Source organism: Haliaeetus leucocephalus, unplaced genomic scaffold (assembly GCF_000737465.1).
Source record: "Haliaeetus leucocephalus isolate CR32 unplaced genomic scaffold, Haliaeetus_leucocephalus-4.0 Scaffold395, whole genome shotgun sequence".
Classification (NCBI taxonomy): domain Eukaryota; kingdom Metazoa; phylum Chordata; class Aves; order Accipitriformes; family Accipitridae; genus Haliaeetus; species Haliaeetus leucocephalus.
Genome location: NW_010972831.1, coordinates 3,153,576 through 3,175,890, shown reverse-complemented (window position 1 = coordinate 3,175,890; position 22,315 = coordinate 3,153,576). Strand labels below are relative to the sequence as shown.

The 22,315-nt window shown below is 51.6% G+C and overlaps 1 protein-coding gene across 1 annotated transcript in view; it reads right to left on the bottom strand.

Moving 5' to 3' along the window:
- Positions 1–21,901, bottom strand: part of LRRC75A (leucine rich repeat containing 75A) — a 94,038-nt gene extending 72,137 nt beyond the window's left edge. Inside the window, exon 1 of the mRNA XM_010573590.1 lies at positions 21,638–21,901. Coding sequence (XP_010571892.1) covers positions 21,638–21,901 — 264 coding nt within the window. The remainder of the gene's footprint in view (positions 1–21,637) is intronic.
- Positions 21,902–22,315: the final 414 nt, after the last annotated feature.

Genomic DNA, 22,315 nt, shown 5'->3' with positions numbered 1-22,315 from the left:
TGTTACAAAAAGATCATTTAAATGAACAAAATGCAGCTGACTCCAATAAAAACATGGCAAGCCTTTTTTTGTGCCATTTATACCACTGCAGGAGCCTGGATGGGACAAGTGCAGGGACAGAAATGGGTTCAGATAGATAGCGGCAAGGGAAAAGCCAGACACTGCAACGCACACCACCTGTGCTGCCCAAAGCGCACCAAATATGCCTCCAATGCACTGCCACCCTCTTGGGCTGCCATTGGTACCTCTGGAAAGCAAACACATGGCTGAATCAGAAGGCGAAATGCTTTGCCACAGCCAAAACCATGCCCCGGTAGGCAAGGCAACGGGTATGCTCCTCTCCCGTCTTAGCCTGAGCACCCCATCCTCTACATAGGCACCCATGGGTGCATCCCGCAGGAGGAGAAACAGGAGCACGTGCATGTCTCACAACGCGCACAGCGCTGCTGCCCTTCCCCAAGCACCCCATGTTGGTCCTGCCGCTGCCCCGAGACTTCATGCCCTACCTCATTCCTCCCAAAAACAAAGTTCTGTCGTCTTCTCTTCCCCCCACCCAAACGTGCACCAAATGAACTGCACTGGCGTCTCCACATTGGCCAGACCGAAGCGTCAACCACCTGAAAGCGGCTGAAGGAGAAATCTTGATTCCCTGATCCACAACAGGTCTTCTCATTTCAGTCTTGGTTTGCAGGCACATGGACATCCGAAATCCGGGTCTATCATTGGTTTTCTACCAGCCACTAGAGCAGAGTTACTCTTTACAGCTACCTTGCTGCACTTAACACAAAAATCTGGCTACATATCACTGCAGGAAGACATGTATTACAGATTTCGCACTGTAAAACCTTAGAGGGAACAAGATACAGGTAGATTTTTAGCTCAAAGCAAGAGATGAGAAAATAGGGTTGAACTCGACATTGAAATAAAACCTCCCTGCCCCTTTTTTGCATTAAGACATATTCTGAGTTAACAACAGCCTATTCCACACCAAGCATAAAGCCTCTTTCTCCGCTTGGTACCTTCTCAACAGTTAAAAGAGGCTTCCAGCAAAGGAGCAAAACAAACAAATCCCACAGCACCAAACTCATTTTCTTACTTAAGACAGAGCAACAGGAATGGAATAAAAATAAAGGTTTCCACAGCTTCTAACGGCTTGCCAAGAAGGCCAGCATCGCACAAGTAATTAATATGGACAACATGAATTTCAATTCTTTCATTTGCAAATCCAGCATCACAGTTAATCTCAAGCATGGACAAAGTCCACTAATAAAGCAGATTCGTGTAATGGGATTCAAAGCAATGGCAAATCAATACATAACACACTTGTATGCTAGAATAATCTATGCTTCGCATAATAATCACGGTAACTGTAATGATGTGTATTTATATGGAGACATATTCAAGACCAGCCCAGGCCACCTAATGAGCTCAGCAGGACTTGTTCTCCCACGGTGGGATGCAGCCAGCACCGGGGCTGAGCAGCCACAGCAGAAATACCTAGGAAGAAAATCAGATAAATGTATGCGTGAAGCGGTTGCGACAGGGAGAAGAAATCAGGGAGGATGCTATTTAACGCAGAGGGTTGGCACTCTCCTAACCTCACCCAAAAAAAGAAAAAAGGATATATTGTGTGCCATCATGCCCTTGTGATTATGATAAAAAAAAGGCTTCCATCGCTGGACGGACATGCACACCCATGGTTCGTTATCATCCATGTGTTCCCAAAAGCCACACGAGGGGCAGGGATTGCCCGAGCAGCGCAGGGAAGGGACAAACTCCTCAGCAATCCCATTTCATGAATTAGACTTGGAGCTTTTGGCTCGTTTCTCTCCAGACACTGACAGCAGGCGGTTCAGAAGCAGTTTCGTTAAACACCCACCACACACGCTTTTGCACAGATACCCACCACGCTGAGCCGGCGAGCTATCCCCCTAATTAGGGGATGATAGCAGAGACGCTCTGAACCCAGCCACATCCACACAGCTCCAGCTTAGGGAAAAGTAGGGGTATCACCCACTTCGATTAACTCCTAATCAAGCCTGTGAAATGCCTTTTTTGCAGGAGCTATGCCTAAAAGCACGTGAAGCCAAGCTGATATGTAGCACGAGAGCTAAGGCTGCATCCAGTGAGGCACGTCACGCCTGTGCAGCACTTGCTTCCAGCTGAAGCCCCAAAGGATGCCTGGCACCAACATCCAGATGTGGCAAGGGTTTCCCACTAGCACTGCGTTGCCCGTGATGCTCCAATCACTGCCAAGCTCCACATCTGCATAAAAAGATACTGCAAAGGTGTCAGAGCTGACTCCAAATAGAGAGGTAGAGCAGAAGCTGTGGAGAGCTGCTACCCGCTCCGTCCCCATCTGTTCCTTCTGCTTTCAGGCAGGTTATTAAATGACTTTCCAAATTTAAAGACTCCCTAGGTCTCACAAATGATGGAGTTATTCTGGGTTTGGGGAAGTCCTCCCAACCCCGTCCATTATCAGAGGCAGGAGTCAGGGCTCTCCACATTAGTTGCTGAATTGCTGCATGGGCTTGGGCAAGAAACTGAATTTCACTTTTCTTCAGCTTTCCCAGCAGCAAGACGGAGACAAATCCAATGGAAAAAGGAGCAACTCAGCGGTACAAAGGTGCATGAAGATGCAGGCATCTCCCCCCATATTTTGAAAAGGCTGGTCCCCAGCCCTACGGCAGCGTGAGCTTATTGAATTAATCCTGATAACCACACTGCTTAGTCCCTCCAGGGTGAAATCACTGAGGGAATGGAAAGTATTTCTTACACTCCCGAGCAGCCGCAAGCGAGGCACTGCATTAGCCTCTCCTGGGCAGCCCTACCGAACAGCCGTCAAGTGCCTCACACTCAGCAGCTTTTCAAGGTGCAAGGGCAGATGATTTCCCTTAAAATCCCTCCTCAAGCCCCTCTGGTCTCACCCTGGGCATCTGGCAGAGCCCTCCTCTCCGGGAGGTGCTTGCCCCTGGAGCTCATCAGCCACTGGTAGGACCTTTCCTCTGTCCTCCACTGCAGGCTCAGATGCATTTACTGATACGCACCGATCCCAGCTCATCCCCTCTTTCACTTAACCACTGTCCTTCTTGTCAGCTTTGATGCCTCAAACCCCATGTGGGGTATGCAGGGAGTCTTCCCCTGAACATAGCGGAGAAACTGAGTCACAGCAAGTTAAACCCGCAGCCCCAGACTCACACTCTGCGTTCTGCCTTTAACATCCACATTTGCAAACACCTTTAGTTGGGAGGCTACGGTTCTGCTCTCCTCCTTCTCCTTCGGGATATCTTCTCTCATGCTTGCCAAGTCAGAAAACCACTTAAATACCTGATTAACTATAAGCACATGTTTAAGTCCCACTGAAGCCAAAGGGTTTTGATTAGCAGAGGACTTAATACAGGTTTTCGCTAAGGAAAACTTCTCCGTTGCCCTCTCCATCCCAGTCCCTTCACAGCAGCACAGGGTACGATTCGAGAAGTGATGGCCAGGACACACCACGAACATCAGCTCGCCAGAGCGCAATGCAACTTAAGTGACCAGGGGAAGAGCATTTTGCACAAAATCAGGCAACGAGGTCCCAGGAGATGCAGGCAATTTACAGGCTGGGCTGGTCCGAGAAGCGCTCTGCCCTGCGAGAGCCAGCGCGCTAACTCGCCAGCAAACATTTCCAGTAAGTGCTGTTAAGATCCTCCTCTTCATTTCACCACACATCACTGCAGAAAGGCTTGAGGGTGGTGGCCGCTGGCCTCTCTCCTCTGAGCCCCAGGGGCTGTCTGGGATGCGACAGATTAACCCACGCGTGGCCAGAGAGCCCCTGCACTTGGCCAAGAAGAGGTATTCATCCCAGATTTCATTGGGGGTGCTGAACAGACACAGAAAATAAACAGCCTTTCTACTGTGCTCCATGCCTCTTGCCCCGTTTGTAGGCTCTGAGTCCTCTACAAGGGAGAAGAGCTGCTCTCTACACCCCCAAACCCACAGCAGCACCCCCAAGCCAGGCAGGCTGGGAGGTGGCAGGGAGAAGCAAGTGTAACCCCTCCTGCCCACCCAGGACCTCCCTCCTGCTCACAAAGGCAGCAGTACCTCTTGTTCAGCAATAAGAGGTGTCAAAGTCCTGTCCGCCCCGATTAAAAATGAGACTATTTCTGCTTTGTTTGACAGTCAGGGCCATTAAACTGCTCTTGTTGATATTTCATTTTCCAGTGAAGATGCCAGCAGCGTGCGCCAGGATGACCTAGACAGAAAATATACCTTTTCCCAGGAAGCTTCTGCAAAAGAAATTCAGCACGTGATGGATTTGTGGTGGTGCAATGCCCAGCAGATGATAGCACGCTATTAGCCGACACTTGTGCGTGACAATAACCACGCCTTGAGCTCACTTTGCAGGAGACAGCTTCGTGGAAAACCTGCTGCTCCCACTGCTGAGTCACGCCAGAGCTCCTGCACTTCCAGCTGATGCAATGCAGATTTCAGTACAGGCTTTTGCTTCTCGTAGCTCCTAACCTGATTAGGAGTTTCCCTCCACCAGTGGCTTCTACCCAACCTCCACTGCTGGGGCCCAAGATGAGGACCAAAAGGACCACCAGTCAGTCCCAGTAACAAGGCAGGAGGCAGCTCTAGAAGAGGTTTACACTGGAGATCGCGATTCCTGTGTCAGCTCCTGCTTCATATTTTCACACCCACAGAAGCACGGCGGAGCTCCGCGCCCTGGCACTGAGGATAAAAGCCCAGACTTGCACAGTTGGTTCTTACAAGTTTAGCATGGTCAGAGAGGCCAAGATGCAAGAAAAAAAATTGTGCCGGCAGTCAGCTGTGGCTCACGGCACTCCACTGACTGAGGTCCTCCTCCACCTGAGGCCGATCTGCATCTCGCAAACACCCAGCTCCACACAAACAGGTTCCTTCATTAGGAAAGTAGAACCTTTGCACCAGCAAAGAGTCACTGTTTGCACAGAACAGGCACTGCTGACTCAACCATTAGATATCCAGTCTGGAACCAGACAAAGCAGGAGTTTCCATTGAGGGATGGAGGTGCCCAGCAGGCTCCAGGGGTTTCCTTCTTGGAGAGCGACAGTAAGGGATGAAAGGAGGAAAGGATAGCTGGTGCTTCACTCTGGGATTTTTGGCACTGGTTTTCTTTCAGGTGGAAAAGCCTGTGCTTCCAATGAAGATGCTGATATAAACCTCCACGGGATGGCTCTGGGACGAAGGCTCATAGCATCCAACATGTCAGCTGGTCAGGGCAACCCTCAGGTCCTTCATCTTAACATTCTGCAGTCTTCATCCACAGAGAAGCAAAGCAGTTTTTCAGTTAACACGTTGGCTACCCAGCCTTCCCGCTACCTTGTCCCAACCTGGCAAAGCCCCCAAAACCACACTGAACTGCACTCGAGTGCCGAGGTCTCCTTGAAGTGGATGGGCACTAAACAGAAGTGTTATTTCAAGCACATCTTTCCAGGCTTTCTTTTCAACTGGGCCCTAGATAAACTTTCAGCTGCATCTTCTGAACTACAACAGCCATCCCAGCTCCAAATGGCTGATCAGTTGCCCAAGACCTGTAGCCTGCACATCCAGCACGAAGGCACAGGTCTTCCGATGGACCAGCTCTTGTCATCTCCGGCCCCGCAAAGCCCGGGCTGTCAGCTGCATACTGGCATCTTCAGGCACCACACTGGAGAAACCACATGCTCCACCATGGTGATCCAGCACGAGCATGGGCTGATCTCTCCATTCAGCACGTGGCTGGCAAGTCAGATCAGCCCCTCCATCCCAGCCCTAATGGCTTTAGGTTGTTATCAGTACACGCTGTTGGCTTTTCCTCTATTTATTCTACTGCAGATCCTTCCTCCTCCAGCAATTCCTGGCATCCTTTTGAATTTCACTCCCCAAACGTGGCTGTTGACCCCCAATACTGCTGCTGACTCCACCGGGGTCCAACATGCACCAGCCTCTGGGGCAGGTGTCCCCATGGCTCACGCTGGGTTTTCTCTTGTTCACTACAAGTAGCCAATTTCTAGAGCAGTTTTTGCACCTGGGAAACTTGCCCATGAGTTCCACTCACGTAGTCTGTAGGAACAGCCAAAACCTGCCTTTACAGAAACCTAGGACAAACATCAGCAAAGCACCCAGCAAGAAAAGCCTCTGTCTCCATGCCCTGGGCTATTTCCCTTTTTCCTTACAATGTAACACCACCCCAGGAAGAGTCCCCAGCCAGAAGCAGAGGTCTGAAATGCCCGCGGTAACAGAGTACCCTGCTAAACCCTGGTCCTTCTCCGCGGGTGGCTGAGCCTTCCTGGGAAAACTAAACTAGACCCCTTGAAATGTTATGGGCAAAGAATATTTCCACAGGTGCTAGAACAAAGTCTTTGGCTTGAAACTCCCACCACAGCTCTGGCATTACAAGCCGGGAACATTTATTTTCCAACTTCAAAATAGCCAACACTAATATTTTTGACCACCAGTTTCTCCTGAAGTTAACAGCAGAGAAAGAAGAAACCTAGAAGCCTTTAGGATGCAGGACCAACTTCTTAATATCGTTTTCCAGATACAACCACAGGGCTGAATAATCGCTGAAACCTGATGGCAAGACGACGAGCTGAGCAAGAGCAAAGCCAGGATGAGCTCATTGCGCAGCCCCATCCACCAGCAAGCCGAGCTTTCCCTTCCCTGCTACGGTCCCACCGAGACATCCACAACCCTGGGCTGAAATTCCTCAGTTGGCCATAAGACAGCTGATTTCAATATCATGACAGCCCTCAGACGTGACTAATACAGTCTTTGGGCTGGTTTCCAAGCGTAGAAGCAACTGGCCCATGGTGAACCAGACACCCACAGCCTCACACACACATGACGTGGGTAAACCACGGTGTTCGCATTGGGCTGGGGTGGCATTTAACACAGAATAACACCAAACGTGTCTTGGGACCTTCTTCCCCCGCAAGAAACACCAGGGGATCATGCTTGAAGGAAAGCCTCCTTTTGCAAGACTGATCCAAAATTCACCAATGACAAGTAGAAAAGGTTGGAAAAACCTGCTTTCGGGCTGACAAGCAGACTCAATTTGCATGATCGCTTTCCTTTTTTTCCCCTTATCTTTCCCAACGTGCACATTCAGAAAGAGATAAAGAGCAGCCACCCTGAGCCCCTGTCGTGGCTCTGCCACCTCCGGACACTGCCATCCCTGTTCTTGGGACTTCCCTGCTCCAGCGGACGCTCCCCTTCCCCTTTACCAGAGGGATGTTCAGCCTTTATGCCCCTCCATTCCCTCTGCAAGGCGAGTAGGGCAGATGCTTTCCCCCATTACACGGGTTTTGGAGGGGTGATGAAGGCAAAGACCGTGAGGTGCCCAGCTGCTGCAAGAATGGAGGCGTGAGACCCCGTCCGCCTGCTTCCCAAGAGCGATACACCTTTGCTCTTCTTCTATTAGAGCTCAGCCCTTGCAGACCCTTTTGGCCAAGCTGATCTCGCCCACAAACCAGCTTCTTTTGGCTTGCCGAGGGCTTTCTCCTGACCTCCACTCAGGGCTGAGCACAGCCTGCCAGCGTCGGGCAGTGAAGCTGCGTCTCTCCCCACACACCACGGTCCTGCTGCGACCTGCTGGTGCTGCTTGCTCCCTCCATATCGCCGTCTCTGTTCCCCATTTAGCTGCCATAACAGTAAAAGTTGGGTCAGGCCAAAATAGCATGCCTCCACAGGTACATTGCACACAAGCACATAAACACACACACACGGTAGAAGCTCATAACCCCCAGGTCCTACTCCAGAACCCAACTGCAAAACCAACTTTTCCTTCTCCCAATTCTTTCTTTTGCTTTGTGCAACTCATGCCATTTAATTAGCAGCACAGCCTGGAGTGCCCGAGCTGCAAATCAGCCCTGCGGCATCCCACCGGCTCATGGACAGGTCAGTCAGAGACAACATGTCCAGAGATAGAGTTTGGTCAGTGTTGGGTCCCACCAGGATTTTGCACGTGATGCTCAGGAGCAAGACGTCATTCTTGTCCTTCTGCAATCAATGGAGGCGGCACTGTGAAATGACCTAAACCTGCGGGAGCAGCACTTTATTCCTGCCTTTGGGATTATTTCAGGCTTCCATATTTTTCCTCCGGCACTGTCTCCTCTGAAGGGAGGGCACATAAGCAAACACGAGTCCTTCTAGAAAATACTGTTGATTTACACGCTGCAGCAACACTAAAAGAGAACTTTTTAAAAATGGCTTGCAGGAGAGGAGTTTAGCTTATTTATATTCTTTGTGTTGGTGGAGAATAGCAGCTGATGGGCAAGAGATGAAAGCACCCCAAGCGGATATTTCTTACCACGTTTCAGGGAGTTAATCTCATCAGAGAAGTGCTTTACGTCTGTTTGAACAGGGATGGAGAGGTTCACCAGAGCCAAACCTCACGCTCGTGACGACGGGCTGACCCTGTCACCTGCACCATGCCAAATTCTCCCCCCTCCTTCTCTGTACAGCAACAAGGTGGGAAGAAAAACAGAGGGAAGACCAACCAGCCCCAAGCCATGCATGCAGAAGGTCAGAAAGAGCACCCATGCCGTTTCTTTTTTGCAGTTCAGCCTATCCACTTAATGACCAGTGCCATGTACTGGAAAGTCAACTCATGGTACAGTTACGGCAGCCAGTCCCCATGTGGGAGCAGGGACCTGCTGTGCCGGTTGCTGCACACACACAGACCCATGTTGCTTATGATGCACCCAGGAGGTTTACAGAGATGCACGCATCCTAAAAGCTGGGACAACCCGGAGGCCTAGCAGCTCTCGGAGCTGCTGACACCCTCGTCCTAAAGCAACAAGGCGAGAGAGAAGAAATGCCTCTTCTGGCATTTACCTGTGGAAAGGACTGGATTTTTATACTCAAAAAGGAGATGTCAGAAAGCAGATGTTGTGCACGCACAGTTCAAAGACACCTTTTTCCGCTGCTTAAGCCAAATCAATGAAATAACTCAGTTGAATACTTAAAGCACGCTTGCACTAGCGAGTGCCAGGGAAGAGGAGCTTTCCCTAACGTGAGTCCCCACACACCCCGACGGATGCGGCTCCAGAGCACACTCCTACTTTACACACGGGGAAACTGAGACGCGAAGGAACTTATCAAACGCAGAGTCCTCGGCAGCATCGGCTGGGGCTACACCACCCTGCTACGAATAACACCGGCCACGGCGCATTCGACACACCGCCATCTCTCGTTTGGGGCAGAAACAGGGCTTTCACCTATGTCCATCGAGTGCTCGCTTGGGTCGGGGTCTTTCCCAAGCCCGTCGTAACACGGACGTCGCAGCTCTGCCACAAGTAATGCCACAGAGACGTGGAAGGACCCTGTTTGCATCACCCACGCTGGTGTTTTTAAGGCCACTTAGGTATATGGATAAGAGCTACACTTTTAATCTGAAGAGAGGATGAAAAGCACAGCCTCACGCTCAGCGATGGTGAGAAGAGGAGGCGAGGGCAGCAGGCACAGCTCCATACCTGCAATAAACAGGGCCACGCTGAATGCTCTTAATTCTCCTCCAAAGCTATCAAGCGCAGCCCGCTGTTCAGACCGGCTGTATAAATTGCAGCCCTCCACCCCACTCGCCGGGCAGGCAGTCTGTAATTCCCATTATACAGCCTGACAGGTTGGTAATGGCACACATAATAATATATTGATTTTGTCTGCAGTATGAGAGGCTGCCAGGCAGCCCGAGGAAGGGGATCGCCGACATGAGGGTTTCCTCTCAAAACACCTTCAGAAAAATGAGAGGCTGATTGGGAAGGTAATGGATGAGACCATCAGCTGGGGCAAATTAACTCCACTTTTTGCAGGGTGCTTCAAAAGCCTCCCACCTTCCCACCCCAGGACTCAATCAGCACTGCGATTTACACCACGGGGAACTGGGAACCTTGCCCCTATCTTACAGGAATATATCATTGAAGGAAGGTTACTAGGTTTTGGGGGTTAAGGGAAGAAATTAAGTCTTTCTCATGTTTTATCCCATGCTTGTGTGGTTTTATTTCCAGCATAAGATTTTTAACCTTCAGGTAGAGCAGAGGCTGTTCTGGGTTGGGATCTGGTATTTGGCACTTGGGTCAGAGGGAAGAAGCTTGGAAAGTAAAATCTTCCTTGAAGACTTTCCTAGTAACTTCCCTGTCTGGCAGCAGAGAATTTGGATGCTCCTCTGAGGATCCATCTTGGCAGGTGCCTCCAAATTGGGGGTAAGCGAGGTACAGCAGCTACAGGGGTGGGATCCTCCCAGATTGCTCAATCTCTTCCAAGAAACCCAATGGTAAAGGTGTTTGGCTCAGCAAAGAGATTAGTAAATGCCCAACCTTGCTAAGGAAGAATTAAGGAATGGGTTGCACAAAGATTCAATTCAGTGATATTAAAATTCAATTAATACTGCTATTTAAAATAGCTTTAAACATTAAATACATTTACTTTAAAACACTCATTTCAAAGAAGCAATTTAAGATGATGCCAACCTATGGTCATGCTTTAATATTAAACAACTTAGGTTAGCCCAGGCAAGCAGGACGTGCCAGCTGCCAAAGCTTCAAGGAAAGTCACTGATGAAAACACAGCCAGAAAAGACTGAAGTACAAACACAGCTTTTGGGGAAGTCTGGCTCTCTCACAAGGACAAAGGAAATGTCTTCATTTCAGTTAATTCACCTAGTCCAGCTCAACACCAAAGTTCAACAAGTCAATGAACGAATCGGGCGTACAATAGAGAAATGCATGTTTTCCAATCTGCAACCTGAGAGGCTAAGATCGCTAATTATGGTGACCAGAAGTGTAATTCATTATGTACAATTAATAGTCCAGTTTATGAATCAACTAGTTTTAAATGTGGAATGTGTTTTGAGACGGTTACTTTGTCTGCCCTACATAACCAGCATATTTTGAGTTTATTAACTGATCAAATAACATTAAAATACTAGTTTTCTGCATTTTAAACTCTTGTTTTCATCTATGTAACTTGAGTCAGAAATACAAAAAAATAAATCAGTTCTGTAAACCCAAAATTCACCATTTCCCACCAGAACAAAAACATACAAAATTAATCACCCAGCCGAACAGCTGCCTAAATAAACGCCCCCAGATCCACCAGGCTCCTTGCTCAGAAAAGGAAGTATCCGATTACACCAACCAGAAGCAGCTTTTTACAACCAAACCGGAAAACATCCTCTTTCTTACAGAATGACCAAAAAAAAAAAAATTTAAAAAAATCCTACCCACAAAAAACAGACTGCTTAAATCAAGATTCCCTCCTTGCTGATTTTGGCTGCGGTCACCACCATGGATATAGGTCATTCACACTCGCATCCCAAATTGCTTCACACTTTCTGCCTTCGCCCAGGAAGCCCATAGCAGCCATCAGGAATGAGATTTCCCCCAAATTCCTCCTTCTTCCAATCCTGGAGGGGGCAGAGCTGTATCCAAATAGATGGTATATATGGAAATATATGAAGGAACGCTAGAATGAAGCAAAGCTTTGCTAGCTCTGTCTACGTGCCACCATGGGTCAACAGGGACCTTCAGAGAAGGGACCATCAAGGATGGGCTGTTTGGACAGGTCTGAGTCCTGCTTCGGCACAGATTTCTGCTTCACCACCCTGATTTTGATGAGCTCAGGCTGGACCAGGGCCTGGAGCTTATTCAGCACAAGCAAAACCCGTGGTAGACGTTGCGGCGGGTACGATGCATCCCTCGTGCGCAAGAGTTGGGGCTCTGCCCCAATGTGCTCTTTTACCTTTTGGGGTTTGAACCCCTCAGGTCCAACCTGAGGCTCTTGCCCCCACATTTGCCATCTCACGGGACTTCCCCAACCTCCTGCTTTCCAATTCCCACTGGAGGTGCCCCAAATCACGTCAGAGGGATGCTACCGGTCCCCACCACAAGCACCGTGCTCTGCGGGACCGGCTCTGCAGGCAAGGTGGGAACGGGGACAGAGGTGTCCTAGCAAGAACCCTCAGCACATCTCCGGCTAAAATAACCATTTCCCACCATAGACTGCAAAAGGCTGAGGACACGTCTGCTCTCCTTCCTCAGCAGATTTTGCTTTCCCCTACTGGGATTTAATTGTTGTGCCAAAAAGATCCACCCGGCCTTGGGGAGGATGGGGGTGAAGGAACAGCTCTGCAGAATGAGATAGTAATTAATTGCTTGCCAGCTCCCAGCCATCCCCCTGAGTGGGCTCTACGCATCCCCAGAGATGGAGTCAGCTCTGGGAGCGTTTCCCAACGTGGTACCCAGCCACGGGACCAGCAGCTCCCAGGCACAGATTTGCTTAAAGCCCCGTGCTCTTTGGTCACACGAACACGGGGAATCTCTGCCTTTGCACAAAGAAGATTGCTGCCTGCGAGAGATGAAGATACAAGAACCGTTGTCGTTATTGTTGGGTTTTGGTATCACGTTTTCCGAGCTCATCGTGCCTCAGAGGGGGAGGAAGCAACAGACGGCGCTCACTCACCTTGGCATGTTTTGCATGCTGAGGTTTAGAAAACGGTGCTTCACCTCCTGCGTGGCTGGAGGTCCCATCCCCAGTGGGTGCCACGGCATTCCCCCAGCTGGGTGAAGGCAGGGGCCAGCGCTTGCCCCGTTCCCCCAGCTTGGCCGAACTGCTCTGCACCCTACAGCCCACGCCGGTGGCTCACCTTTTCTAACCTGGCATACTTTTGCTTTCCCAGCATTCATTTTCTCATTTTCTGTAGCTAAAAGTAAAGGAAGGAGCTGAGAAACCCAGCACGCACCTCCCCATCCTTCAAAGAAAGACTCGTATCCATCCCCTGCACTTAAGGGGCCTGCTTGGAGCGCAGGCTGGTTGGCTGGGCTTTCCTTTAATTAATTAATGTTCTTTTCGACTCAATTACTACTAGAAGTTTAGGCACAGTGCCTCAGAAATAATCTCTTGTGCAACACGAGAATGCAATCCCCTGCCCCCCATGAGGACGCCCGCAAACATTGCAAAACCTCGCAGGGACGGGCAGGCGGAGCAGCGCCAGAGGGAAGCAGGAGCAGGGCTGCAGCAAAGCAGCCCTGGAAATGCCGCTGCTATTTCCCAGAAACCAACCTGAAAGGCAAAGGGGACGTTAAAGAACTGAAAGCAGCAGACGGCAGCCTGATCTGCTACCTGTGGATAGCAGATCTCAGGGAAACCCTCCGTGGGCCAACAAGGACGCGCGGGCTGTTGGAACCCACGCAAAACCCAGAAAGCATCTTGTAAAGAAATTCCTCCACCAATATCAAACCTGAGTCCTGGTCTGCAACAGCAAGAGCGCCAGGCCTCTAGGAAGATTATATTATAATATAAAGAGGCCTTAAGGAATGAGATATCCATTGAGATACCCAAAGGCACGAGGAAGGAGGCAGCTCCCTCCCGTCGGCTCCGGCGCGTGTCTGAGGCTCTCCCTTGAGCCGGCGATGCCGTGTGCTCAAACCCTTGCACAAAGAAAGTATCGCCGACTTTGAAAGACACGAAGTCTGAAAGGTAAAGAGTCTTGAAAAGATCTGAGGAAGCTGGAAGGCTCAAAGCAGCTTCTGCTTGCAAAGCAGCAAGGTCAGAGCCAGGAGAAATTGGAGCTAAAACCTTCCGCTTGGGGAGGAATGGAAAGAACAATTTGCTTTTGCTTTTAGAGGCAAGATTAAATTTACCATTCACTGGTCTTTTCTCCAAAATTGGGAGGAGAAAGAGGCTGAGATACACAAAAGAGAGAAAGGCAATTATGCATTAAATCACATTAGGCTTTTGGCTGGGACCTGCAGAAGAAGTGAAGTGCTAAAAAAATCCAAGTTAAATGCTAAAAAAATCCTGTATCTCTTTGTACAGCAATGAAATTAATATTAATATATAACCCTCTCCCTTACCTAAGAGGAGAACCATGGTCACCAACCCCCCAACACATGGAATGTTATTATTGATCTAAAACTATCAAGAAGCTACAACAAACTGAATTTCAAGTGCATCCCCCTGTATCCCTGCCCCCTGAGACACCCTGCACGCCCAGGCACACCATCACAGCGCAGGTCCCACCGCTGGGATCTGCAGGTAGGTCTCTCCCCGCTCAGTTGTCACACCCACGCGCTGACAAGAGGGAGACGACGACGTCCTTAGACACAGGGGGTTTACAGTTTGAAGCAAGATAAAAAGGAAAAAAAAAAAAAAAAAAAAAAGGTACATGCCAGCCCGTCTGAGGGCTGGAGCCCCAAGCTGCCTGTATTTTGCATCAGATACGAAAGCAGCAGCAGCCTAGGGGGGGAAAGACACATTCCTGCTATTATATAAACAGATAAAGTGCTGAATAGAGGCTGGCTTGCCAACTGCAACCATTAACCTCTCCCAGATTGGAGATTTCTGGCTCCAGTGAGGGCACAGGCAGGACCTCCTCTTCTCTTCAGGAGCAGCTGCCTGCTCACCGCCCCAGCCCAGCCTAACCCAGCCCAGCCTAACCCAGCCCAGCTCTGCAGGTCCAGAGGAAGGAAACCAAGGTCTGACCCACCAGTTTCATCTCCAACCCTTCCAGACGAGGCAGCCCCGTGCCGCATCACCTCCCGGATCCTGAGCTATGGCATGCGTGGGGAGCCACCACCTCCCCGGGCACGCGGCCCTCTGAGCCAGCAGCAATTCCAGAAAGGTCAGCAGGGGACCCTCGGCAAACTGGCCACGGAGGGAGCTCATCCAGGACACGCTCCTCAGATGCAAGCGGATATACGAACACGGATCTCGCCCCTGCTCAGGCTTTATCCCTGCAGCAAGCAGGGCCTGCCCGGGTGCATTACGTGTGTTGCATTAATGCATCCGCTAGCAACACTGATTTCTTAGGCGTGTGATTCCCCAATCCCAGGGGGGACATCCCTGCTAGAAGAGAAAACCCACTCTGCTTCGTGCCAGTGGCAGGGCGAGCATCGCTGCGGCACAGGGGGGCTCCAGGGATTGAGCCCACGCTGCCAAGCACGTATTGCCTCTGTCATCCCCAGCATCGCCTGACCTTCCCCTCCCTCCCTGCATCTCAGCATCCCCCAAAGACACATTTTCCTTAGGAGGAGCAGTGCCAGCCACCTTCCATGGAGTTAATTAAAACCAGGCTGGCTCGGATGCCAAGCAGACACCGAGACGCATCCACCTGTGAATCCCAAGGGGGAAGGAGAAAGAGCAGAAGGAGCCGGGATGGGAAGCAAGTGGAGAAAGGACGCTGCAAGAGAGCAGCTTGCAGCAGGGCAGGGTTAGGGAGCATGGCGAGGAGACCAGAGACCCCACTGGGGGCAGAAAACACCCCACCGCCGCCAGGCACGGTCATTTGCTGTCGACGCCTCCAGCGGCCTAAGGGTTAAAAATAATCGTGAGGACCGCTGGTGGTTTCATCAGCAACCCAAACCAGAGGAAACGAGTGCTGATCCCAAAACCGCCCCACTGAGCTCGCAAGACGAGTTACCCAACTTCCACCGTGCGGTGCCCAGAGCCGCGGGCAGAACGAGCACCCGGCCTCGGCCCCCGCTCCCCGTCCCCGGGACCTCCCGCTCGCAAAAACCCAAGCCCGAAGCCGCGAACCTCTTCATCCCTGCCCTCCTGCCGGCAGCTCGCAGGCTGCGAGGAGCTGAGAAACCCCAGCCTCGGTCACCTCTGACGCGTTGGCTGGTCTTGGTGCTCAAGAGGAAGGACCAGGCGTTGGCTCGCGTGGTAGAAACGACGCTGCCGAGGTCCTCCAGCATCCCCGGAGGCCACGGGATGGTCTTCACGGAGATGATGCCCCACGGCTGGCGTGCACAGAGTCAAGAGCAAGCGCCGAGTGGCACAATCCAGCTACGAGGCACCCGCAGGCTGCGGCTAAGCTGCATCGTATCAGGCAGACCGCAGCGCTCCCCAAGGTCTGCTCTAGATGTCCGTAAGCACGTCCAACCACGCGGCCGAGAAAGAACGTTTAAGCAGTTTTGGCATCGGCAGGGCTGAAGCGCATGCTTCGAGGCTGGTGCAAAGCCGGGGGCCGGCATCCTTTGGGGAGAAAGTTTGAATCTGAGACAAGGCGGCGCCGAAAAACATCCCCTTCGTCCTGATGAGCTGCCAGAGACACTGCAATCATCGCAAACCCAGCTCTATGGGGATGTACCATGCAACAGCATCTCTCTTAAGCGTAGGTTGGAGGAATAAATAAGCCTAAAAGCACTCCTGACCCACAGCGGGTACCACGAAGGGGCACACTGTGTAACACACAAAGTATAACACGCAAACCGGGCCATGAAATGCTTCAGGAGCTTTTACTGAGCGCACAAAGTTACACCAAGGGGCCAAATTGCATCTTCGCGGGTGACTGCTTTGCAAGCCCGCCCGGGTGTAACGCTGCCCAGAGGGTCTGAACTCAGGTAAACCTTTTCCTCCCCACCCCAGCATCTCCAAGCACCCATGAGATGCTGGAGCCGACCTCCCAGGAAGGTTTGGGAATAAACCAATAATTCCCAATATTCCCCAATAATTCCCTAGCCTTCCAAGGAAGGCTGCCGGCCTTTTGATGTGTCATTGCTCCCTCCCGGGCTGCCCCAGCCGTCAGCCGTGGCTCTCCGCCTCCACAGCCCGGCACCAAACTCTCCCCAACAGCTCCCGCCTCCCCAGAAAGTGTAAAATCCCGAGCGCTGGGGCGAGAAACTAGGGACGGGGAGGAAGGGCTCGGTGTGATATAAATCACAGGGACAACTGGGGTAAGTCAGCTGCCATTTAAAGCACTTACCAACATTAATTAAGCAGAAGGACTGCCCCTAAGAATTGCTTTTTAATTTTATCACGCAGCCCTTTGCTCTGGTGTAGCGGGAGGGCCACAGGAGCACAGAGTGAACTGTCTCTACATTAGCCATATTTAAATTTATTTTTTTACTATTCCCCCTGGCCAAGCCCCCTCTTACAATGAAGATATTCATCATTTAATTAATAAAGCATCCCTGTGCCACGCAGTCCCCATGGCACCAGGCAGCTGCTCAGAAGTAGCAGACATTTAATCGCTGACCCAGCAGGGTGGACGTTGGGACACGTCGTGCCTTTTTCCCCCCCAACCGCTGGCTGCAAAACCCAAGGGTCGGCCTCGGACGGGGTGGGGGGGCCCCTGCACCCACGGCAGGGATACTTTTGGGGGATAAGACTGTGGGGATCGCAGGCTGCCCATGGCAAAGAGGCAGCTGCCTGCACCACAGGCACAGGGTCTGCACGGCTCGGTGGGCATCAGAGCACGTTTGCCCCCAGTCCCTTCTTGCGATTTGGAGTTTTCGTGGTGTCTTTGCCCATTTGGGGCCCAGACCCCTCTTCCCCTGCCCTTCACACCCTGCCACCGCCCAGGCAAGGCTGGCATGAGCAGAGAAGCCACCTTACAAGTCATGCAGCTTTGCTGCACCTTGGACCTTGCCATTTGGCTCCTAGCCATCTTCATGCCCGGAGGTTTTATTACAATACTTTGCTCTCTTTTTCCCTTTTTTGGGGGGGGTTAATTCCCGGAATTGTTGTACACCTCCTGTCCCATGCAGGTGATGCCCAGAGCCGGCGGATGCCTCCTCCTCCCCCTCCCCTCTCCCACCAGCCCAGCTCTGCCGGAGCAGCAGCAACAGCCCAGCAAAAACTCCACGTCGAGCCATAACCAATGGCAAATTCTTTGAGTGAAACGTAATGTGCTGGGAAGCGCTTCACCATTTCACTTGGGAAAACGATCCGTTTGGCAGCAGAGAGGAGGAAAACATGCTTTGTTTTACAAATCCTCTCCCCAGCAGGAGAGACACTCCCAGAATTTAATATACTGACAGTGCTTGGCTGCTTTAACCACTGAAACCCAAGGGTGCATCAAAAAAAAAAAAAAAAAAGCAAAAAAAAGGTACCCTTTCAAATATTAAAGCGTATCCTATTCCGCAGCTGGTGGTATCGGGCACAGCAATTTACCGGCACAGAGGAGCTGCAATTCTCCCACCTGTGATCGCCAGCACGGATGGGGTACAGGGTCTGAGAGTGGGGTCCCAGGTTTCCTCAAGTTCTGGACACCCTAATTAATTCAGTTTTCACGCTCTCTTAGGGTGAGGCCCTGCAGCAGCTCCTTGCAGCAAAGCAGAGAAGATGCTGACAGGTAAATCTAGGAAGTAGCTTTATAGCAGTGAAACTGGATTTAAAGTTATTCAGGGCAAGAATATCCACAAAAGGCAACTGGCTCCATCCAGGTGTCTAGCAAGCTTCTTGCAACCCCAAACTCCAGCCTCAATAAAATGTTAAGTATTTCACTGTATTTCCACTTATCCTCCAATGCGTTTAACTGCCAAAAGCATCCTACGTGCAGCATTGGCGAGGAGGGCAAGCACACCTCATCCAAAGAGGGCAGTGGACGGCACTTTTTTTGAGAGGGGATTTTAATTTTGCAGCGTGGGGTTTGGGCTCCAGGCAGTCGACAGCGTTACGAGAGCAGAAGGAAAGAGCAACCGGTATCTCTAGCTAAAGAACCTGTCGTTAAATTAGGCTGGCTGTGCCAAAGGAGCACATACCCTTTCGAATGGCCGCTGCCAGCTCCCGCACGCAGTAATAACAGGAGTGTTATTTTGAGGGCAGGTGGTGGGATCGAATTGCCTCCGCACCGGAGACCGCTTCTGACCTCTCCGAGGAGCAGTCTCGAAGCAAAGAAGTCTGTCTGCTGTTCGCCTTTTTTATCTTTTTTAAGCGCTTCGTATCTTAGCGCTTTTATAGTTGTTCGCAACCTCCAAGCATTCTTGGAAATGCTAATTAATCCTTACGAGAGCCTGTAAAGAAAACAGCATTGCTCCCATTTCAGGCAAGGGGAGCAGGACACATAAATTTGGTGAAATGCAAAAGGCCACGCTGGATACTGGTGCCAGTGGTGGGCCTGGAAGTGCAGGACCTGCCCGTGCTCCAGCACGACGTTTAAAATACGGTTTTGCTGCCCTGCCCTTTGGCTGATTATCAAACACAGCTTTTGTGGGAGCCCTGGCAGGCGGGAGAAGCCCCCCCCAAACCTCGTCTTGCAGGTTGTTATGTCAAGAAAAGCTGAAAAGCTGGTCAGCCTCAGGTCTGGCAACACCCTCATCCTGCTCAAAAAAAAAGGATGGAGCACCTCCAAACACGGGGATGCTGTCACCTACCCCCTCGCTAGCACGCTGGGCTGGCTTCAGAGCTTGGTGAAGTCAGTGGAAAGGCTCCCAGTGACGTAAATGGCTGGGATTTTCAAATAATAAAAAGTCTAAACGCAACCGAGAGCTGGGTACCAGGTCACTGGGTTTGCTCGAAAACCCTGGTTTTGCAGCAACATCAGCATCGCACGTTACATTAGCAACTACACGGACCAACCAACGCCACAGCCCCTCTGCGGCGGACGCCGTATAAATGGCTCATAGGAAAAGGTCTCTGTCTCACCGGGCTCACCCGTCCATCCCTCCCTGCAGGGGGAAGCTCGTCCTTCCCCCCATATCCTCACTTTCAGGCTGGGACGCAGCAGGAGCTCAGCTCTCGAAGACTCCCACCCGCCTCGCAGCCCCAGCTCCTTGGGAGCAAACCGAGCATCCCTTGCAGCCACCAATGCACCCCTAAACCGCCACCTCCCAAAAGCCAGCCTGTGGAAAACCACAGCAATGGGGATTTGTTCAGTGGGGCATCCCACACGCGCTACCCGAAGGCAAGGAATAATACTGTCTCATTAAAAACCTGCTTCAAGTCTATTATAGTATCTAGGACAAAGTGTTCCCTATTTTGACACTCTGAGATATATTTTATCAGAGCGAGCTCTTCAGAAACACTCACTAACAAAGATTTATCTGACTGTAACAAGTTCCTCGCTTCCCCCAGCATTTTAAAATTCATTTCTAGCTTTTCCCCCCGGTAGTCAGATGATGGGATGCCCCCACGGTCAGATTTGTCATTAGGGCAGCCGCTGTGACACGTCCCAGCTCCCTCACGCTCTGCACGGCCAGCCCGCAGGGAGGGAGAGGACGGTCCAGAGCATCGCTGAGAAAAAACGGTATCTGAAGCCAGAGAGAACTTGGGAGCGACTCACGGTATTTCACAGGCACCAAGATTTATTTATTTGGGGGGTGTTTGATATAAACACCTTCTAAAATTAGCACCTGCCTTTCTGCCAGCTCCAATGGGCTGCTGGTGCAACGATAAAGTTTTGGCGTGGCTGAGAGGGTGCAACATTTGGGCACGGATCTGCTGCCTAACTCACGGCCACTTCTGTCCCACAGGGTTTTCTTGGCCACTTGCTCGACCCACGCGGCCGCACAGATCCCACCCGGACGGGTCACTGTCCCAAAGAGTTGCACCCCCAACTCTCGGGGAGGGAGTTCATCTCAGAAGAAGCACCTTATCTCAAGGTTGAGATTAAGTCGTGAGAGCTTTCTATAAATGAACGCAAACACATATGAAACTGTTCAGATTTCTCAGCTGGACTGCTCCAAAGATAGCCCTAAGTCACGTAAACCGGCTGGGCAGAGGGACCCTGGCTGATGGGGTAAATGGAATTGTGCCTCTGGGTGGGCTGAAGGGGGTCAGGGCACGTCCCCGAACAACACATCCACTTGCTAAAAGGTTAACAGGACCAGAAAATCGGGGGGGGGGGGGGGGGGGGACAAAAAAGCAAACCCCAAACACAAAAACCAAGCAGAAAACTGTCAGACTCTGGACCAGCTGTGTTTTCACGTGGACATACTGACACTGAGCAGATCTACAGGGCAAGAAAGCAGCTCCCAATACCCAGTAAAGATCTGAGCAACTTTTCCCCAGGTGGTAGAACTGGTTACGCCAAACAGCTGGGTGCCTTGCAGGCTCCTTGGGAGAAAAACTGAGCTTGAAGATGCATCTGTTTTCAGTCTGCATGGAAAACTTGCTGGTTTTCAAAGGCCTGGGTACCCCAGAGCCTTGGAAATGCCCAGCACTTCAGTCTTTTTATCACCGTCTATCAGTAGAAAAGGTTAAATGCTAATTTGCTGGATACAGAGCAGTGCTCCGCAGCTGCCTTTCTGTTTGCTCACAGCAACTTTCCGTAGCGTTGCTTCTCAGCTAATGCCCAGCTCAAACAGACTTTCAAGGGGAAAGGTCTCGGGCTCCATACAATTAATTCCCCGCTCCCTCACAGCGTCTTGCACGCTCGTTTCTACAAGCCCCAGTCAACACCAGCAACGCTCCACCAAGTGATTGTGTGTCAAAAAGAACAGGATAAAAAGCAAAGCTGCCAACTCTCGCTATTTCTGAGCCAGGAAGAAAAGAGCTGATTCTCAAAAGCTGCTGGCTCAAATTGCCTCAGCGCTTTTACAGATCTGCTTTAAACACCAAACTTTTTGAAAGTTGAGTGGGAACCTCCTTGAGTGGGCTGTGCATACTGCAAATCCCAGAGCTATCAGCACGAGCAATGAAGGGAAAGGAGAAAAATACACCCGGCAGGGTTCCTCGCTGCAGACAATGCAAAGCACCTCCCCGGGGTTATTTTCCCATCTCCAGCACCACGACCACCCTCCAGCTCCCCAGCCGCTTCCCCAAAATGACGCCACGAAAAGTTAGACCCCGCAAAAACCGAGCGCGCCCCTTCTTCGCGCTTTCCAAACCGGCGTGCGTTTTGCTCCCAGGTTGCCTTTTCCCCACCACGCAAGCGGGCAACCCCCCCCAGGAGAAACCTGCCCATCCTCACCTGCCGTAGGTGCCTCAGCAGCTCGGTGGCCTCCTCCTGCTTCCCCTGCTTCACCAGCACCAGCATGTCCTGGATCATGCAGATCCGCCGGTGGTAAGGGGGCAAGCTGCTGCCACCACCCTTCCCAAACTTCTCGCCGGACTTCACCACGAGGGAGGCGAGGAAATCTCCCCTTTCCCTGGGGGGTACTTTCTTGCGGTGGTGGGCCGGGGGGCTCTCCCCGGTGCTGCCCGGCTGGCAACCCTTGGTCTGTTTGGTGCCCATGGTGTGTCGCTCCGGCTTCTGCAGCCCCAAAGTGGGGGGTCTTGAGGTTGGAAGCCACGGAGGGGGGAACACACAAAGGGGGCTGAGGGGGGCACAAGGGGATGGAGGGGATGCGCAGAGGGATGCACAAGGGGTTGGGGGATGCACAGAGGGATTTAGGGGTGCACAAGGGATACACGCAGGGGTGGGGGGGATGCACAAGGGGTACACACAGGGATGCACAAGGGGTTTAGGGGTGCACAGGGGGATACACGCAGGGGTAGGGGGGGATGCACAAGGGGTTCAGGGAGCGCCCAAGGGGTTCGGGGGGGTGCGGGATGGAGCTCGGCTGCTCCGGGAGCCTTAGCAGGGGGGCCGGTGCCCGGCGGTGGGGCTGCTCGGTTCCCGCAAGCGGAGAAAAAACCGGCAGCGCCC